This window comes from Poecilia latipinna, unplaced genomic scaffold (assembly GCF_001443285.1).
Source record: "Poecilia latipinna isolate Pla-1442-1.1 unplaced genomic scaffold, P_latipinna-1.0 Scaffold350, whole genome shotgun sequence".
NCBI lineage: Eukaryota > Metazoa > Chordata > Actinopteri > Cyprinodontiformes > Poeciliidae > Poecilia > Poecilia latipinna.
The window spans coordinates 126,539-145,625 of NW_015112966.1; the positions used below are offsets into that span (position 1 = coordinate 126,539).

The window sequence follows — 19,087 nt, forward strand, 5'->3', positions numbered from 1 at the left end:
CCTGAATTCATTAAATTATGAAGGTAAATTTCTTTCAAATCTCATTTGACATATACACCATCTTCATAACAACTGAAGGTAACATAGTGACTTTATTGCGCTATAAAATGACACTACATGGTTGGAAAACACATAACACTGCCCCTTTAAAGGCTGGGCTTTGACTAGGTCGTTATAGCTCATAATTATGCATTGATCTAAGTCATTTCATTGTAGCTATGGCTGCATGCTTATAGTCATTGTCCTGATAGGAGATGAACTTCTGCCCTAGTTTCAAATCTTTCATTGAATCAAACTGGGGTTTTTAGTGAGTTGATGAGAAACTTACTCTAAAGGACTTTTTGGAATCTGCGTCATCTGCAAGAATTGCTAGATCAGAATAAAAAAAGAACAACAATGAGCTAAATATAAAAGAGTGCCTATGAAATATTTCAACACAGTCACCTGTCACTGTATAATTTTTAAATATTTGTGTGGGAGCAGAGCTCTGAGTCACCCTTAGTGTAACACTTTATAAAACAAAGGTTTTTTTTTTTAGTCCTCATATAAACAAACCCAAACTCTGGTTAGTTTCAGTGTGGCTGTACACACTCTGAAAAAGCACCATAAGCTCAAAAAAATAAATAAATATCACTTTGAATAACGTCAGCAGAAAAACAAAGAAGAAGAAGAAGAAAAATGAAACAGATACTGTACGTGAAGTAATTGTGCGTCAAAGACTGTGAGCTGTGGCTGAGCGGAGGATTTAATGAGATCCATATGAATCGGATAATCTTTGAAACTTGGATTTCGCTCTTTTACCTCAAAATGTAGACGCGTCCCATCCAACAACACATCTCAGTTTTTCCTATGTGATCGTTTCAGAACGATAATGGCTGCATACAAGTTATTATTTGAGGGAAAGTGTCATTGATTCATTAAAATTCGGGTTTTTAAGGAAGCTTGAATTGGCTGTCTCATTATTATGATACTGTTTCAAAATAAACATACAATTATGTTTATTTTCCTCATCACTGTTGCGGAAATAGGCTTCTGTATGTACTGTATGTCAGATTAAATTGCCCCAAAAAATTAACACCTTTCCCTCAGGTCTTCATTTAAGTTTCATTCTCCTGCCTCGTCTCACATAGCTCTCATGTCATTTAGTCGCCGCCCCAGCAGCTAAAAGCCCCACGAAGAATCCTGCTCTCTTATCACCTGTCCCCACAAACAACTTTTTAACCGAAGAAACACTGGAAGACATATCAAGCACCATAATAAACTGTGTTTTCCTTCGGCTGTCGTTGGACCAGCGTCCTTCTCTTGCACGACGGGGACAGAAAGCCCGTGTCCAGGGCGGGATCCGGCCTCTCCTAATCTGTCTTACATTTTTCTGGACATTCTGTGAATTCTTGAGGAGCCTCTGCAGGAAACGTTGGCCTGTTTGGGTTTTCTCATGCAGAACAGTTCTTTCTCACTAGAGCTTTCTTCAATATGTACGATGTTGAGCGATCACAAGAGCTCCTTTGTTTTGTTGAATCTCAGGTACTTAAGTCATGGAAAATCACTCCACAAGGTCACCGCTATAGAAGAAAGGAGGATAGGTCCCAGTTGACCAGACGTTATATTCAGTTTCTTTTTGTTTGATAAACATTAAACTCTCTTCATTAACTGGGTTTGAAAGGTAGAAAGCGATGTGTCCAGGGCCGGCGAAAGCCTTTTTGGGGCCACAGAAGATTTTTATTTAGCAGCCCCTCCTCCTCCCCCATACCAACATGTCAACACCAGATGCTTTATCATTCCTAACCTACTCTATGTGTGTAACTTACCTACTATCACTAGCATAATTTGTACTTAGCTTATATCATGCTAGTGTTATTATTGCTACTTTAACCTTACAGGAGTGGTGAACTAAAAAAATAAAATAAATTGGGGAAATATTAAGTTGCATATTATTTCATTTACTTGACCGTTACATTAGCTGATAAAAACTAAATTAACTGTAAACAAGTAACAAGTTTTATATCTTATATTTCCCCAACAGTGGCAGCAACAAAAAGCAGGGAGATGAATCTATTATTTGTTTACCCCCTATAAAATAATATAGAAAATGTTTTTTCTTGTGTGTAACAGCACTTAGTTTGTCTTATTCAATGTTATTTTAAACATATATAAATGTTTTTTAATCATAGCTTGATGCTCTTGGGGGCCCCCTGGTGTTGTGGAGGCCCTGAACAACTTCTTAACCCCCATAATGCCTTGGGCCGGCTCTGGGTGTATTTTGTAAGTGAAGGAAGCTCTCCTCTCCTCTCTCTCTTCTTGCTAGGAAAGCTAATCCGAGACCAGACCTCTTAAAATTCTTGGAAATGATATTTATGTGCCCTTCTGCTGTCTAAGTCTCTCACCTGGCTCATGTTGTAAGAAAAGTCACTGTTATTGCTGACTGTGGGGTTCTGTCTTTGTAGTCTTTCAGTGCTTTGATGCCTCTCCACACGCTGGAGGCCTTTTTGTTTTTGTATTCCTCCTCAGGGTTCGAGCTTCCCCCCATCCTCTAGCCTCCGTTACCCTTTAACACACAGCTCTCTGTGGGCGAGTTAGCAGGAGCCGCTTGCGTGTCTTTCGTATTATGAACATCTGCTGGTGCCTTGCAAAAGCATTCACAGCGCTTGAACCTTGTCACGTTACAAGCAGAAAATTCAGTGTATCTGATATTAGACGTGATGCATCGGTGTGAAAATTCCAAATAAAAGATCTGCATACTTATTCAGATCCCAACACGCTGATAATCCTACATAGAAACAACCGCTGTTATAAATGTTCAATTAGTCCAGCTGTATGTTTTGTTTTTTTTTTAAATATTGGGTAACACTTTATTTGAAGGGGGTTGAATAAGACTGACATTTCACTGTCATAAACATGAATAAGCCTTCATGAATATTTATGACTGTTGTCATAAAGTGTCATTCGGTAAATTATGACACTTTTAATACAAAGTTGACATTATTCAAAATGTCTTTGTTATGACAACTTGACATTAACCAAGAAATCATTACTGATATAAACTTGTTATAAAAGTATTACTGATTGCACTTTAAAAATTAGGTAACTTTATGTTATTAAAGGTAAAGTTTAAACAGTAATGATTTATTGGTTAATGTGAAGTTGTCAAAGACATTTTGAATAATGTCAACTTTGTATTAAAAGTGTCATAATTTACCGAATGACACTTTATGACAACAGTCATAAATATTCATGAAGGCTTATTCATGTTCATGACATGTGATATGTCATGTTTATGAAAGTGTCATGACAGTCTTATTCACCCCCTTTCAAATAAAGTGTTACCAAATATTGTATTATCTAAGACACCAAATGCTTTATATAATCAACTTTTAATTGTCTAATCTTGACACAATTTGGATACAATGGATGCTTTAAAACGTTATTTCACTCTTCCACCATGCAACAGGAATGCTGGACAAAAGGCTGTCATATTTAGAGGAGAAAAAACAACATGGAACTCATTTCCTTTATCTGCTTAATTGTTTTTATTACATAGAGTGTTATAATTGCACATTTATCAATCAAAATGCAACATTGCTAATGTTACATTAAGTGTGTGTGACTGTGTTTTGTGATAAATGTTTTATGATGTGGATCCCAGGAAGACTAGCCATTGTTACGGCAACAGCTAATGGGGATCCAAACAAACAAACAAACAAACAAACAAACATAAACACAGACAGGTCAGGGAAGAAAGTTGGAAAAGTTGGGTTGGATTGTATGATTTGAGCAACTTTATGGCAAACCTACAGACAGGGCTATCGCTCCGAGTAGGGCACCAAAAAAATCACACTTATTAAGTCTTAGTGACTGGCTAAGGCCTGAACTTTCAAAGACACATAAAGACAGTTACAAAGCCAGCCTTTTACCACCTGAAGAACATTTTCAAGACCAAAAGACTAACATTGCAGCAAGATTAAGAGTCTTTAATCGGTGACTATGATGTTTTTATGATAAAGCACTTTGCTGCTGAAATGTCCTATTAAACCTGACTTAAAAATATTAGGGTTACAAATATTTTTGTAAGGCCCATCTTCAGTTATCATCTCTTTACTTTTGACTTTTTGATAAAATATCCTTCAGCATTTATGAACGTGTGACTGGCACCTCGGCCTCACGTTCCAGGAACGTTTTTGGATACGCATCTGAAGAGCTGTTAAAGCGCCATGTGGGAGACGCTCATGGGAACCCTGCATGCCTCTCTGTGGCCTGTATACGGCTCATCTGATAAAAGCATGGGACACTTTGGACTGAAAACAAGAAACCTAATACAAGCCGCAAAAACCGTGAGGGCGTCTGTTTGTTTTGGTTTTCTACGGATGAGCCCTAAAAAGGGCAGAATGCGAAGGAGGCCACTGATGAGGACAAATAGACTCCAGTTCAGCAGAAACACCTTTCGGCCCGATAAGCACTGCTTTAAAAAAAAAAAAAAAAAATAGGGTTTCTTGGAAATTCTGTCCTGCTGACCCCCACAGCCACGTAGCAGAGTGGGGGACAGAAGGATTCAGGAAGTTTTAATTCCCGAATCCTCAATTTTTTTTTTTTTTTTGTTGGAGCATTTCAAGTCATAAACGTTTTCCTAGCCGACCCCGCTATTTTATACAAACGCCTCCGGGCAATCATTGTTTTATAAAACCCAAGGAGCATGACATGTATAATATTTACACAAAGAAAAAATCTGCTCCACAAATGTGATAATTATGAGGTTCTCAGTGATTTTCTCTCTCTCTCTCTCTCTCTCTCTCTCTCTCTCTCTCTCTCTCTCTCTCTCTCTCTCTCCCTCAGTCTTCTGTGGTTGTGTTTCTGGCAGGTATGCAGAGAATGGCTTCTGTAAACCAAGAGCAGCCGATCTGAACTCTTACGTCCAACTGGGAGCGCTGACGTTTTTATGGAAACACAGCGAGAAGAAATACAGTAAAATTTAAAAAGAAAGAAAGGAAGAAAAAATGGATCCTACAGGATGTTGTGCGTTTTTTTCTCAAAGCCCAAATCTTTGTTTATCCCTTAGATTTTTACCAGGCTCATGGAAACAATAACATGCTAATAATGTTATTAAAAAGTATTAGAGTAGATACACTGCAATTAACTCCATCCATTTGGAAAGTACAGTTCTTTTATTTCTGAACCGTAGAAATCAGTCAGTGAGACCCTCTCTGACAGCATGAAGTAGGCTAAAAGGTCTCATTTTGCAACATCGTGTAAAGATATTCAAGAACAGATGAAAAACAAAGTCGGAATGACTTGGTTTCATTTTTTTTTTTAAATGGCCTTAAGAACTGATTCTTGGAAAGTCAAAAATGACAACATTGATTATAAGCAAACATATATACAGAGTTTAAAGTTGTTTTATGCATTTCTTATTTCATAGTGTTATTTTATGGAGTGTTTTTTTTAATCACTGTATTTATATTTGTGCTTTAACGTCAACTCATCAATGGGACTAGAGATGGAAACTCACCACCTGGTTATTATCGCACGTATTTATATGTAATTGTTCATTAATATGCAAAAAATTAAATAAAAATAAACTCGAACTTGAACAGAGCGATGTTTAATCTGTCCAGGAGTGGTGATGACCTGGTAAAGTTACCTCAGCAGTTCATTGATGAGTCCCGCAGGAGGAATTGCCCCCGTTTTGTGCACCATTCTGTTAGTTTCAGGTCAGATGTGAGAGGATACACACCTTCTAAACAGCTGTAGCTTTTTCCTCTCTAGTCTACAAAATATTTTCCCAATTCTCTTGTCAGTCATCAAGATGTTGTTTTTTTGGGAAATGCGAGACAGGCCTCGCATTCTTTATAAAAAACAGTGCTTTTTGTTTGCTTTGGAACTCTCCCATGGAGGCCATTTTTGCCCAGCCTCTCTTTCTTATTGTCAAATAATGAACTCTGACCTTAACTGAGGCTTGAAGAGCTGTGGATGTTGTTCTGGGTTCTTTTCTGACTCAGTTGATGTCCTCTTGGGTTAAGTTTCAAGGGAATTCTTCATTTGTACTTGATGGCTCTCACAGAGGTTCACCGGATTCCGGGCCGTCGGGAGGTTAGGGAGGTTTCCCGATAGGCCGGTCGGTTCCAAGTTGAAGGAGCCGGTGGTCGAAATGCGTTTTTTTTTTTTGTTGTTTTATTTACCCACAAAAATAAAGCGTATCAGTTTTATTCACGCCTTTCGTGAGTTTGGGGGCTTGTCCGGTCTCCTTCTTCTCCTGGATCTCGAGCACTTTAGCTTCTTCAGCTCCGGAGCCGCGGAGATACAGAAAGCCCATCGATGAGTCGTCAAAGCAGGCCAAACTGGGAACAATGGTCAGCCAGTCGAGGAAACTCAGGTTGACGCTGACGATCAAGACCACCCGAAAGAGAATCAAGGCTGTTCTGGGAGTTCTTTATTCTGCATGCTAAAGGAAGATAAAGGGAGAATCAGCTCATCATGATTTGAAAAAAGAGCAATAAAGAGGAGCGGGTTAAATGAACCAACATTCCATACAGAAAGCAGAAAGGAGGCTGAAAAACTTAGGGAGAAAAAAAACCTAAAAGGTTAGTGCAGAATTTAGCAAAATGCAGCAATTTAGCAGATTTTTTTCCATGGTGGAGGAACCAAGGTCATAACAACACAGGACCAAGCAGAATGACTACAGCAGGTTAGCGAGCTCTGCCTTCATGCCTCTATATGCAGACTTTGCATAGGGTGTGTTTGTGTTTTTTGGGTGTGTTCACAGGACTCAGAACATTAAATGCAGCCTGTCGTTACACGGTACACACATCAATGATTAATCTGCCTGATCAGTTCAAATCAGTGACCGTCACAATTCTTTATTGCAAAAAGGAAACATTTTAGGAGAAAGTCTGTTCAAAGTAAAAAAAAAGAAAAAAAGATCATATCTGAATATCAAAACTATCCAAGAAAAAACAACAAATAAAGTCAGTCAGTCACTTCCTGTGTGCTTTTCTTAAGTTCATTTTCATTTGTGTTCTAAGACTGGGAATAAGTTTATCATCGATGACGTTAAGTAGCAGACAAACACGGTGTTAGTTGAGGTCGTGGAGTCGTAACAGAGGGACAGGATGAGGCATGTAGGAGGAGGAGTGTCCAAACGATAGCTGGAAAAAAAAAATCTAAAACCATTATCCTTTCCCTTCATGATGTAATATGTCTGCATAGCTTTGGAGGTTGTTTTTATTCCCTAATGCTAGCTCTGATTGGCATTACCTAAACTTTTTGACTGATTTTCATTTTTAATTTTGTCATTAAATACACACACGGTAAGTTTTGATTGTTGGAAAAGAAAAATGTAGTCCCACTTTCATCCGTTGTGTGCTCTCCAAACCAAACTAAACTTCAACCCAAGCTGGAGTCCCAGTGCCTTTGAAACGACTCTCCAGACTGATAAATGTCAATGAATTTGCTTCCCATTTGTCCTTAAGTTTCCTTAACTCGGGGCATCGTGTTGTAACTCTTCTAACCTGCTTCCTGTTGTCAGACTTCCGTGGCAAATACCTTCCACATCAGGCCAGGTTGGTTAAATTGACTTTTAGTTTAATAAATTAAATCCTTATTTGAAAACTGTCTTCTACATTTGTACTCTGGTTCTATTTGCCTTGCATAAGAATTTGCTTCATGGTCAAAAAACCAAGAACAGAGGAACTCTCTAAGGGGGGAATTTCTTCGCCACAGCATCGTTGAGCAAATTTTTGTACCGAAAATTGAAAATCCAAAAACCTGACATCTCCAACTGTCTGCCACACAGGGTAACACACTCTGTGGTTTTCTGTCTTTCTGTTCACACAGGAAGAAAACGGCACACATCCTGACGAGAAAAAAAACAAAACAAGACCTCCAAATGATATTTTATTTGGTTCCCACTGCCCTTTTGTTTTTAGGGATTTGCTTACTATTTTTGCATTTTATTATAGAGCGATTAAGAAAACATCCAATACAAAAATGTAAAAAGTTACCAGTTGCTTCAGAGTAACCTCATAGTCATTGACATAGAAACCCTTAAAAGGAGATTTCTCTGATTAAAAAAAAAAGGAAAACAAAACAAGCCCATTTGTTGTCACAGACATTCGAAAAACATTGTTATGTAAGTCCTGATGAAGTTTATTCACATACACTCGCAAATAATCGGCTCTTTTCCGAGGAGGAGTTCCTGTCTCCATCCTAATGGCCGGCTTTATCAGCACACCGCCCGCTCTTTCTCCCAGGCTGCCCTAATGGGGTCAGGTGGAGTTGAATCAGACGCCATCTTCCATTATTTGCTCCAACTTGCACCTGCTGCGCCTAACTCGTTCAGACCGGCTTCATATGAAAACAGGCGAAAGCAAAACTCTATGCTTTGGTTTATACATACTTTTGTTGTTGTTGAAATCCACTGACCTTCACACACACCAGTCCCTGGTTTAGTTCTCCAACTGGGTGTGTTTAAACAAAGAGTCGCGTTGTGTATCTCAGAGCTATCATTTAGCAGCAGATTCCTCACACTGTTTTGACGTGAGCTGACAGAATATTAAGACTTCCTTCTCAACGGTGGAGGGGATTTCACCTTTCTGGAGGCATCTGGGATGATTCTCTGAATCATTTCATCCTTGTTTTTTATTTTTTATTTTATTTTTTTCAGGTTTTCTAAATCCATTTCCTGTTACATATTTGAACCATTATTGTTCGACTGTTGCGTTCTTAGAAGGAGCAGAGGACTGGAAAATTCCTGACTATATGGGGGGAAAAAACAACAACCATGAAATCATTTGCGATCGCAGCTGCGTCTCCAGGTTGCAGCAGGCGGAGAGGTGTTTGTAGTGGAGGGAGAACAGAGCTGGTCCACATCTGGACGCTGACCGCAGAACTGCTCAGGGCTGCTGGGTCCAGGACGGCAGGCGGCGTTTGTTCTGAGGCAATGCTGGGCCTTGTTAAACAAAACAACAACAACAACAAAAACAGCACCACTTTTTAAGCTAAATTTGATGCCTTAAAGAAGGAATCAACTGACACTGCAAAAACAGAAAATCTTACCAGGCATTTTTGGTCTAGTTTATGGTGCAAATACACTTGAAATAAGAGAAAACTGAGCTACAATGAGCTCTTCATCAAGAGGTTTCAAGTGAACATATTGATGAAAACGTATTGGTTCCACTGGTACATTATTTCACTTATAGCAAGATATTTATGTTTTAACCTGTCAGTGGAACTAGAACTTTTTCACCAACATTAAGGAATTGTTGACTTAAAACAAGCTCCTATAACTACTTACTTGTAAGTTAGCTTTGTCTTAATTTAAGTGTACTAACTAGAATCTATACCAAAAATATGTGGTAAGATTGTCTGTTTTTGCAGTACAGTGCTGATTGCTTTGGCTTGGGTCACTAGATGGTCATAGCACAATTTTTGCTAGTGATTTAAAAAAAAAAAAATCACATTTAATTGCACAGGATAAAAAGGTCAGTGTTGTATGTCTAAAAAACAAGCCATATCCTCACAAGGCTACTTTTCTTCCCTACATCTGAATCTTCACAGAACAGCTGTATTTTACTGATATTTTCATTACTTTTATCGTTTTAGCCTGATTTATATACAGATTTTGAATTTTAACACATAAGGACATGAGAGACCACAACATGGCCGTCACAAAATGAAAAACAAGAAAAAAAAAATACATAACAGAGCAAAAAATGAAAAATACATTAAAGATGTAGTACAATAGCAAATGCATAAAGTGCATTTATCTCTACAGATTGCCCGTAGATAATACTGTCTTAAATTGAAAAAAAGTAGAATAGTGAAAGATATGAAACTCAATAAAACACAAAACTAAGCGATGGAACAGGGGGGCACAAAACTATCAAAAATTAAACGATTTCGCCTCAAGGCCTAATTAAAGATTTTCATGACTTTTGAAGGTGATTCATTGGGCTGGATTTTATTTGGTGTTATCAAACACAACTGCATACGTTCCAGCTGGGTTTCGTTTGTAAAATAATAGAATAAAACCATCGATTCCTTTGTAATCTGTGGTTTTGCCTCGTGCATCTGGCTCTAACTGTTACTGATTAATGATGATTGTTGACGGAATGCAGTCTGGCTGATCTGTGACTCAGCCTTTGTATGGGTCATGATAATGTTCTTTTTATTTTTAGAACAAGAACACGAATTCAATTAATTGTTGACATCAGCTAAAAAAAATAAATAAAATAAAATACCAACCACAATCAGACCAAAACTAATTTATGTGGCAAACCAAGACACATGTTAGATTTATATGATGTACGAAAATGTAAAAGCCAAAGATTCACAGCACACACACCCCTCACTTTTTCATGTCTTTACACAATTTGTGCATCACTTCGTAAAAATTGTAGTCTTTATAAAAGAAGCTAGCTAAAGAGGTTTGATAGTCTATAATGATCAGAGAGGTGAAGTTGGAGTTAGATGGACTTTAAGGATTTATTCGTCTCCCTGCCTGACTCTTCGATCCACATAACTCACAAAGTGTCTGCCTAGGAGAGGGGGGGAGAATTAGGGCTTTTCAGTGACGGAGACACCCAGAGGCGACGGAAGCGCACTGCAGCTGCGGAGTATAAAAAGGCCGGTCAGCTCCACAGGAACACCACACGCGCTCGTGCGGTGCATCCGGGTAAGCTGCCTGTCTAGGGATTTCTGCCGCCTAACGAGGAGACGCTTCAGGTAAACGGCTTGTTTCACGCCGGGACATCTCTGGAAAACCTGGATTCACTGAGTTCCTGAGCCGCAGCGGCGCTAGTTTTGGCAATTTTAACGGACTTATCAAACTCCCATCAGTAGTCCATCTCCATGGATTTTATTTTTACATGGTAGGTGAAATAACTACTCAAGTTTATGTTTGTTCCCCCTCCTTTTAAGATAAAAAAAAACTGTATTTAATGCTAATGTTCCCTAAGAAAATTTAGTTAAATTCTCAGTTTTACCGCTTTCATCCCGTTTGTTAACTTTTTAACGCAAAATATTTAATTTAAATATGTCACGAGAATGCGTCTTACGCGTGTTCCAACAATATTAAAAAATATATTCTAATGAAACATTAAAGTAAGAAGTTGTAATATGGAATTGTTTTGAGAAAAATTTAGAAATTGCTATTGCAAAAAATGAATAGAAATATAATTTGCTTGACATTTTGGACTGAATTTTAATTTATTGTTATACTCCTGTCTCTGCAGTTCGTTGCTACATTTTAATGGAATGTGTGATTTGTGCTCTGCAGCATAGCTGTCGGGACTTGTTCAGGATTCCCTCGTTATGAAGAAAAAAAAACTCGCACAGTTTAGGTTTTGTTTTTGTGTTTTTTAAGCAAATGTCTAAAGTATGTCCATGTGGTTTTGAAGGTTTGTGATAACCATCGACAGATCTTAGAGGCAAAAAGGAGATAGAGAAAGAAAAAAAAATGTTTTAGTTTTTCTGCGAACAAAACAAAAATGCTGGAAAGTTTTACGTGCAGGTGGCAATGCAGAGGGTGGGGTTGGAGATATTTTCGCCTCTGGACGTGTGTCCTATCCGTCCTGATGTTTCTGTCTCTTAAACTTCAACGTGGCTTATGTTTCAAAAGACTGGAAGGTCGAGGTTTTACTGAGGGATTAAAGCTATTTGCTCTGTAAAATCAATTTAATGAAGATAAAACCCTACCCTCCCAAAAACAGGTTTCCACAGGTTTATCTTGTGCCTTATACTTGACATAAGGCACAAGATAAATCATAAAAGTTCTTTCGAGTACATGATTTTTGATTTCAATGGAGCTAAATTGTGACCATAAAGTTTTTTTTTTGTTTGTTTTTTTCAATTTTATTTTGAAACTAAAAAGATTATTTGAAACTGGAAAAAATATTCAGCTGAAATAAGTTCAAAATTACTTTTCAATTTCAAGTTTTTGTCCAGTATCAAAATTGTTTTTCAGTTTCTAAGCTTTTTTTCTCCAACTTCATAAAATAAATTTCGTTTTGTTTTCAAATCCTCTTTTTCCCTCAGTTTATTTTTCTTTCAGCTTGAAAATAAGTTTTAACTTTCAAATCTTTTCTTCAGTTTCAGAACTTTTTTTCAGTTTCAAATGTTTTTCTTTTCACATTCAAAACAAGTTTAATAAACTTTATGGCCCCAGTTTAGCTCCATATTTTCCCTCTTTTCTCACAGACTTTCAGATCATATTCCTGTTTTGAATGTGTTTTCTTGTATTCTGTACAACTGCAGCAAACATTAAGTAATAGTTGGGAACGCTGCCTGGCTTTCAGGGAAATTTGTCAACAATGAAACGCTGGGAGGAGGTTTAGTGAAAGTTTGAGTTCACTCTGCAGGAGCATAGCGAACTCAAACTCTAATGCTTCAGGATCGGTGTCGAAATCTGTGAAAACCCACTTGTCCACTGCAGTGTTTGCTACTGAATGTAGATCAGCTCAGTTCTTGTGCCTCTTGTAAGCCCACCTGCAGCAGAATTTGTTCAGTAAATTTTTGAAAAGCTTTGTATTTTGTGACACCCTGTATTGGAAAGCAATACTTTATCTCCCAGTTGGGTTTTGTAGTTAATGAACATTTGTTATTGAAAATAGATTACAGTACACGGTAGTAGCTTTAGCAGAGGGGCGCAGGCAGAGTTGGGTTATAGCTACATTTTTCTTAGTTGCATTTATTTGAGTAACTTTTAGGAGTATATTTTACTATGCTGTACTTTTACTTGAATAACTTTATTATGAAGTAGCCTATCAGTACTCCAGAAAAATTTTGGGAACTTTACCCAGTTTCAGTAACACTGAATAATGTTTATTTAAACTTGCAGTTTTTCTTAAAAATGCATATTGAAAAAAGTTGATTTGGAAAAATGTTTCTTTTGCCTGAGTTTGATCATTTATTACTCTGGTATTTTTTAAGAATTATATCATTTTTGGTTTAGCACATTTCCACATAACTTTATATTTTTGCCATATAAAAAATATGAGAAAAATTTCAATATTTGGCATATTTTGGCAATTTTTGCCAAATATTTACCATATTATATACCTATAGGAGTAATTTTTAAATATTAAACGATTGATCTTCCAATCAGTTATTCAGTACTTGAGTTACCTTTTCACCAAATACTTTTTTAGTCTTGCAGTATCTTGTAACATTTTACTTTTACTTGAGTGAAAATATGTTGAAGTATTGCCACTCTTACTTGAATACAATTTTTGACAACTCTACCTTCCTCTGGGTGCAGATTAATACAATCTGTGTAGACAAAAACAAGGAAGTCTTGCCTTGATACCGTACAACGTCCAATGACTCTTTGTCTTTCTCCCATGTCAGTGTTGCTTCACCTAAAGGAACCACATGAAACCCGGAACCCAGCTGTCATGGAGGTTAAACCGGACTCCAACTCTTCAGGATTCAACTCCAACGTCAACAGCAGCACCATGGTACCCGAAGTGGACTGCCCGTATAACAGTGTTCCTTCGAACCCCATCATTGCGAGCCTCACGATGACTCTGGGCATCCTGTTCAATGTGGTGGCCCTCATCATTCTCATCAAGGCCTACACCCGCTTCCGGCGGCGGTCCAAAGCGACATTCCTGCTCTTCGCCAGCTCCCTCGTCGTCACGGACCTCACGGGACACGTGGTTTCCGGGGGACTGGTGCTGAGGAGATACTCCACGGCCAATCTGACGTCCCTGGACGGTCCGAGAGACCCAGACAGCCCATGTCAGTTTCTGGGAGGGTGCATGGTATTCTTCGGGCTGTGCCCGCTCTTCCTGGGCTGTGCGATGGCTGCCGAGCGATGCCTCGGCGTCACCAAGCCTCTGTTGCACGCTCGGCTGGTGACAACAGCGCGGACCAAAATAGCCCTTTCTATGATCTGGTTCCTGGCTCTATGCGTGGCCCTGCTGCCCGTTTTCCAACTAGGGGACTACACTTACCAGTACCCTGGTACTTGGTGCTTTATTAAGGTGATGGACACAAATGCCAAAGATCTGACCTTCGTGATGCTGTTCTCTGGACTGGCTTTGAGCTCTCTTGGGCTGGCCTTCATCTGCAACACCATCAGTGGGATGACGCTCATTAGAGCCCGGCTAAAGAAGAATTCCTATTCCCAGAGGTTCTCTGCTAGGTCTCATGACACAGAGATGGTGGTCCAGCTGGTTGGCATCATGGTCACCTCCTGCATCTGCTGGAGCCCTCTGCTGGTGAGTGTCAAACGGAATGGAAGCTCAAATTAATCAAGTCAAACCATTGATAAGTTAGTCATTATTAACATAGAATTGAAAACAAAATTGTTGTTCCTGAATAATGCTGTTCAATTTCTGGATTGAACTTTATGTTCATCCATGAACTATTTCTTTATTTTAATCAAATGCGAAAAGGATTTTAAAAACTTGGGAAAATAAAATGCTAATTTAAATTTCCCAAAATTAGAATTTTAAATGCAAAAAAAGTGTTTTTCTTTTTGGAGAAATCTATCACTATCTCAGATGTGCTTATAGTACTCAAATGAGACTTTATATGTTTGGTTTAACATTAAATCAAACATCATAAATTAAACGTTAAATTCCTCTATTCGAAGTTAGATATTTCTAAAACAGGAAAACAAAAAATATTGGTTTAAAATAGAAAATATACATAAACCCCCCAGTTTCATATGTAAAGAGGAAATGCAATCAAATGTAATCAATAAAGTTATATTTTCACAAGCTAATGACAATAAAGGTTTTATAACATGAACATTGTATAGATCAGTGTTCTACAATGACCTGTTATAATTTTTGGTAAATATCTGCTACAATAATTTTTTGTTATTTTTTTAGGCACCACCATTTTATTTCTGTTTTCTTTTTTTTAATAAATAAAAACCAAAAAGAGAAAGAAGCAGTGTCAGTCCAAACTGTTTTTCAGTAAAATCTGATAACAAGTCAGGACATAAACAGTTAGCCCGATAACGTTGTTGTATTTCTCATTTGGTATTGCTTGTAATCTCAGTTTTTAGAAATGAGTTCCTCAACTCCTAACCTCCTGACTACCAGTAGTTCATTTTTGTCCTCTGTAGAGGACATTTAAACTTGAATATCTCCCACCCCCTGCATTCTACTGAATTAATTCCTTTTGGTATCTGGAGAGGACATTTAGGGCTTTTCAATGAACCTTAAAATTAACTACACAAAATAAAAGTTAACACATTCGAAGGAGACGTTTGAATAAAACGAATAAATTACACAAGGAAAAAAAAACTAAATAAAATGCCTAAAAGTAAATTCTTTGTTGCCTTGTACCGTTTATGATGTCATCACACACATGATAGGGTGAAAGCTTGTTTTCGGTAGGGTTGATTTTCTTGTAATAAAATTCAGTTTTACAAAAAAAATTATAGGAACGAAACTCACATTGATATTGTTTTACGGTTCAATATCTGAAGTGAGTTTGGGTGATTTTAGAGAAGAGCCTTGTGAGTTACTTTAAGAGATTGAGTGTCAACAGGTAAAGAGATGCAAAAACACAGAATTACTCATCACTGGGTCTTTTTTTCTGTCTTAAGGTCTTTTCGTTGATGTCAGCTGCACGTTCTTACACCAAGCCCTCCCTGGGCGAGGAACTCACCTGCACTTACAGCAAACTCATGATGACTGGCGTAAGAATGGCCACCTTTAATCAAATCTTGGACCCCTGGGTCTACATCCTGCTGAGACGGGCCATCCTCCGAAAAATCTACCGCATCACCAAAAAGCAGGCCAGCTTCAAGGGGAGCACCTTTCGCTCCGGCCGTTGGGATGTTAGCTCCCTCCAGAAGCCGGACAGTATGCCGGTGAAAAATACTTAACAAGAGACTAATGAAACAGTCATAAAGTCTGCCTCCCTTGGTTTCTTTGTGTGCAAAGAAGACCAAAAAATGGCTAAAATACATAGGTTTCCTATGTATGAGCATATATACCACACAAAAAAGAGGACTGAATGAAAACTGCTACTGGTTTATTACAGTGCAATGGCAGCCTCTCCTTCCTGAAAGCACAAATACAAAGGGGCTTAAAAGTCTGGAAATCTTTTGATGTTCAATTACATATTTTCAGATTAATGCCAGATGGTTCCCGTGATCTAAACTTCGAGTTGTGACTGAGTTTCTTGTGTTTGTAAACAGGAAAGACCGATCTTCTTGATGCAATGTGCCGAAGTGCAATATTCAACTAACAAAGAAGATTTCTAAAGATTTGAAGACAAGAGCACCAGAGTTGGTACTTCCAGTAGCTCAGACAGAGAAGAAAAAAAATCCCCATGGTTGATATTACTACCTTTAAATGGTTAGCAAATGAAGATCCCTTCCAGAAACAGAAAGCGATGTCACCAAGACATCTCTCACACTAGCTGTGTTGTAACTCACGAGCAATGATCCTGCTCACGGTGGGCTTATGGAGATTGATCTATGAAGTAGTGAGAAAACATTTAGAAATATGTTTTGTGGACATATTAAACAAAACCAGCACTTATTTTTAGTCTCAATGAGCAACAGGTAGAAAAAATTAAGAAATTAGGTCTACATATGAGGTCAAAACTGCGAAAACAGCCCAATTTTCTTTAACATAATCCCAGGTCCAAAGTGGATTGATTTAATTCAACCGGCTTGGGTTGTTTGGTTTTCCACTCAAAAAAGAAAGGGTTAAAGTGAACAAGCTGTAGTTTTGAAGAAGGAATAAAAGAAAGCATAACCAAGAGTCAAGAAAGGTTGAATTTTGGGGTTGAACAGGTGGGTGGACTGGTTATTCCAGGGGTCAATGAGCAAGAGGCAAAATACCACTTGGGAAGGTAACCACCCTGTAATAAAGCAACATGAAGTTGAGCAAGACAAACAGCAATGCACCCACACATGCAATGCACATTTTTAAATGGTAGGAGGAAGCCAGAGTACTCAAAGAAAAGCTAAACATAGATAAGGGGAGTTAAAACAAAAACCTAATGATGTCCAATATGATTTTTTTTTTTTTTTGGCAGAAACAATAATTTACAAATATTCATGTTCGGTATAGAACACTGTTTAAAATATTGTGTGTTCATAACAAGCTTATGACCATTTCTTTGGGCAAACTGTCTGTGCTGACCCTAGCTAGCATTAGCTATTAGCACGTAAACAACACTGTCCCAACAGCATAGAAGCAGCATTTGAGGTAACAAAAAAGCCCAGCAGTGCGTGTGTGTGTGTGTGTGTGTGTGTGTGTGTGTGTGTGTGTGTGTGTGTGTGTGTGTGTGTGTGTGTGTGTGTAAAACTATCTGCAAATTGTGTCTGTGGTCTTATAATTTTTCTGTCCTGTTTTTCAAAACTGAGCTAAGAATCTTAGCTTAAACTCGCTTAGTCAAAGATGTTTTTTCACGTTCGGAAGAATCATTAGCTCTGGCTTGTACCAGCGAAATGTTTGGAAATCCTACTTGGCAAAAATCTGAAGAGCATGTTGATCACCTTTAAACACAATGAACGTAAGCATTGAAAGCTAAATTGAAGATGAATGTTTTAACAAGTAATGCTAATGCTGAAGAAGGGAAAAACTTGGAGAGATTTGGAAAGCCAGAGAAATCCGGGAACTAAAGCTATTCTGCTCAGAGAAAGGGAATAAACACTTAATACTGAATCTATTTACTTAGCATAAAAAGCACCCTATATATTTTTTGGCACCCCTGGTAAAGATGTTTAAACACTTTCAAATAAATTTATTGCATCAGCTGATCCCAAAAAGAAAATTGAAAAAAAAAAAAAAAGCAGATTGTATTTGAACATATTTACGATGTTTAAGAGGAAAATCCTGTAATAATAATTATTTTCCACAAAATTATAGATTTCACAGTTAATGGTTCCTCTAACTCTCAAATAAAACAGAAGCGTTTATGCATGATGTGGAGCAGAGGCAGATTATTTTTAATCCCACCACAAAAAGAGGTGAAAGAAATCTTCAAAACTCACTGCTAAAGAACTGCAACAAACAGCAGAGTCTCCATAGCAACTGCGAGAGGCTACACACATTTTTGGAGGATACAGTAGAGGATCTGTAATGCTGTGGGCCTGTTTCTCTTTCAAAGACTCTAAGAATTTGAGGATTTAACACATCTTTACCGTAAATAATAATAATAAATGAAATTTATGTAGCGTTTTTTAAGATGTGAGGGGTGATGTATATTCACACTTAAAAATACTTGTACTCTATTGTCTGTAAGTTTGTTTCTCATTCTAAGAACATACCTAATGCTTAATATTTTTAAAGGATGTAAAAATGTTTAAGTATCACTGTAAATAGAAACCATTTTGTCTGAACTTTAATATATTTGTATTTGTTTTTGAAGTAAGACTTCCAAAAGTCTTAGAGAGAACATCTCAGTGTAAATAGTGGTTTGTTTGTGCGACTCTGTAAAAGTCAGCGACTTGTCTCAGTGTTCACATGAGAGTAAAAGGATCAGCTTTTACCTCAGCATGAAGATGTGAAAATTACAACGTGTGTAGCCCGTGTAGTCCTGTGACAGGAATGTAGTGAATGTAAGTATTGTGCATCTGCTTTCCCCATAAGTCTGGAGCGGTGAAGTGAAGCTGACTGAATGTGATGCTGTTTAAAAAAAAGAATGTAAAACTGCTTATTAAAAGTGATTTCTTCTATTCCTTGTGTCACCTTCTTCTGAGTTCTAAAGAATGGAATGTTGTTTCTAGAAACAAGAAGCAAACCTTGTTTTAATCATTACATTTTTCCTTTGTAAAAGTGAGAATATTTTTTTTATAACTATACAATCATTTTTTAAAAATCTACACCCAAAATATGGAAAAGGGTAAAAATACGCTATTTTCCATATTTTGACACATTGAAACCCAAAATTTGGGCAAATGACATCTGCCCAGAATATATTAAGACATTGCAAAACAAAATATATAATCAAAGAAACCATACACGACATAAAATTTGTTTCCACATATATCTCTGTCACATTGTAGACATTGCAGACGTTTTATTTAATGTTTATTAGAGAAATGTTCTCATTCTTTATTAACTTAGTTTATCGCAGCAGCAGTAACTATTGAAGTAAAATTACATAGTAAGATGTAATA

The 19,087-nt window shown here is 37.5% G+C and overlaps 1 protein-coding gene across 1 annotated transcript; it reads left to right on the forward strand.

Annotated features, from left to right (window-relative positions):
• The first annotated feature begins 10,608 nt into the window (after nt 1–10,608).
• Nucleotides 10,609–18,643, forward strand: LOC106949543 (prostaglandin E2 receptor EP1 subtype-like). Its single transcript, XM_015035866.1, has 3 exons — nt 10,609–10,859; nt 13,336–14,210; nt 15,554–18,643. The coding sequence occupies exons 2-3, from the start codon at nt 13,383–13,385 to the stop codon at nt 15,833–15,835; spliced, it is 1,110 nt and encodes a 369-aa protein (XP_014891352.1). The 5' UTR covers nt 10,609–10,859; nt 13,336–13,382; the 3' UTR covers nt 15,836–18,643.
• The last annotated feature ends 444 nt before the right edge of the window (nt 18,644–19,087 follow it).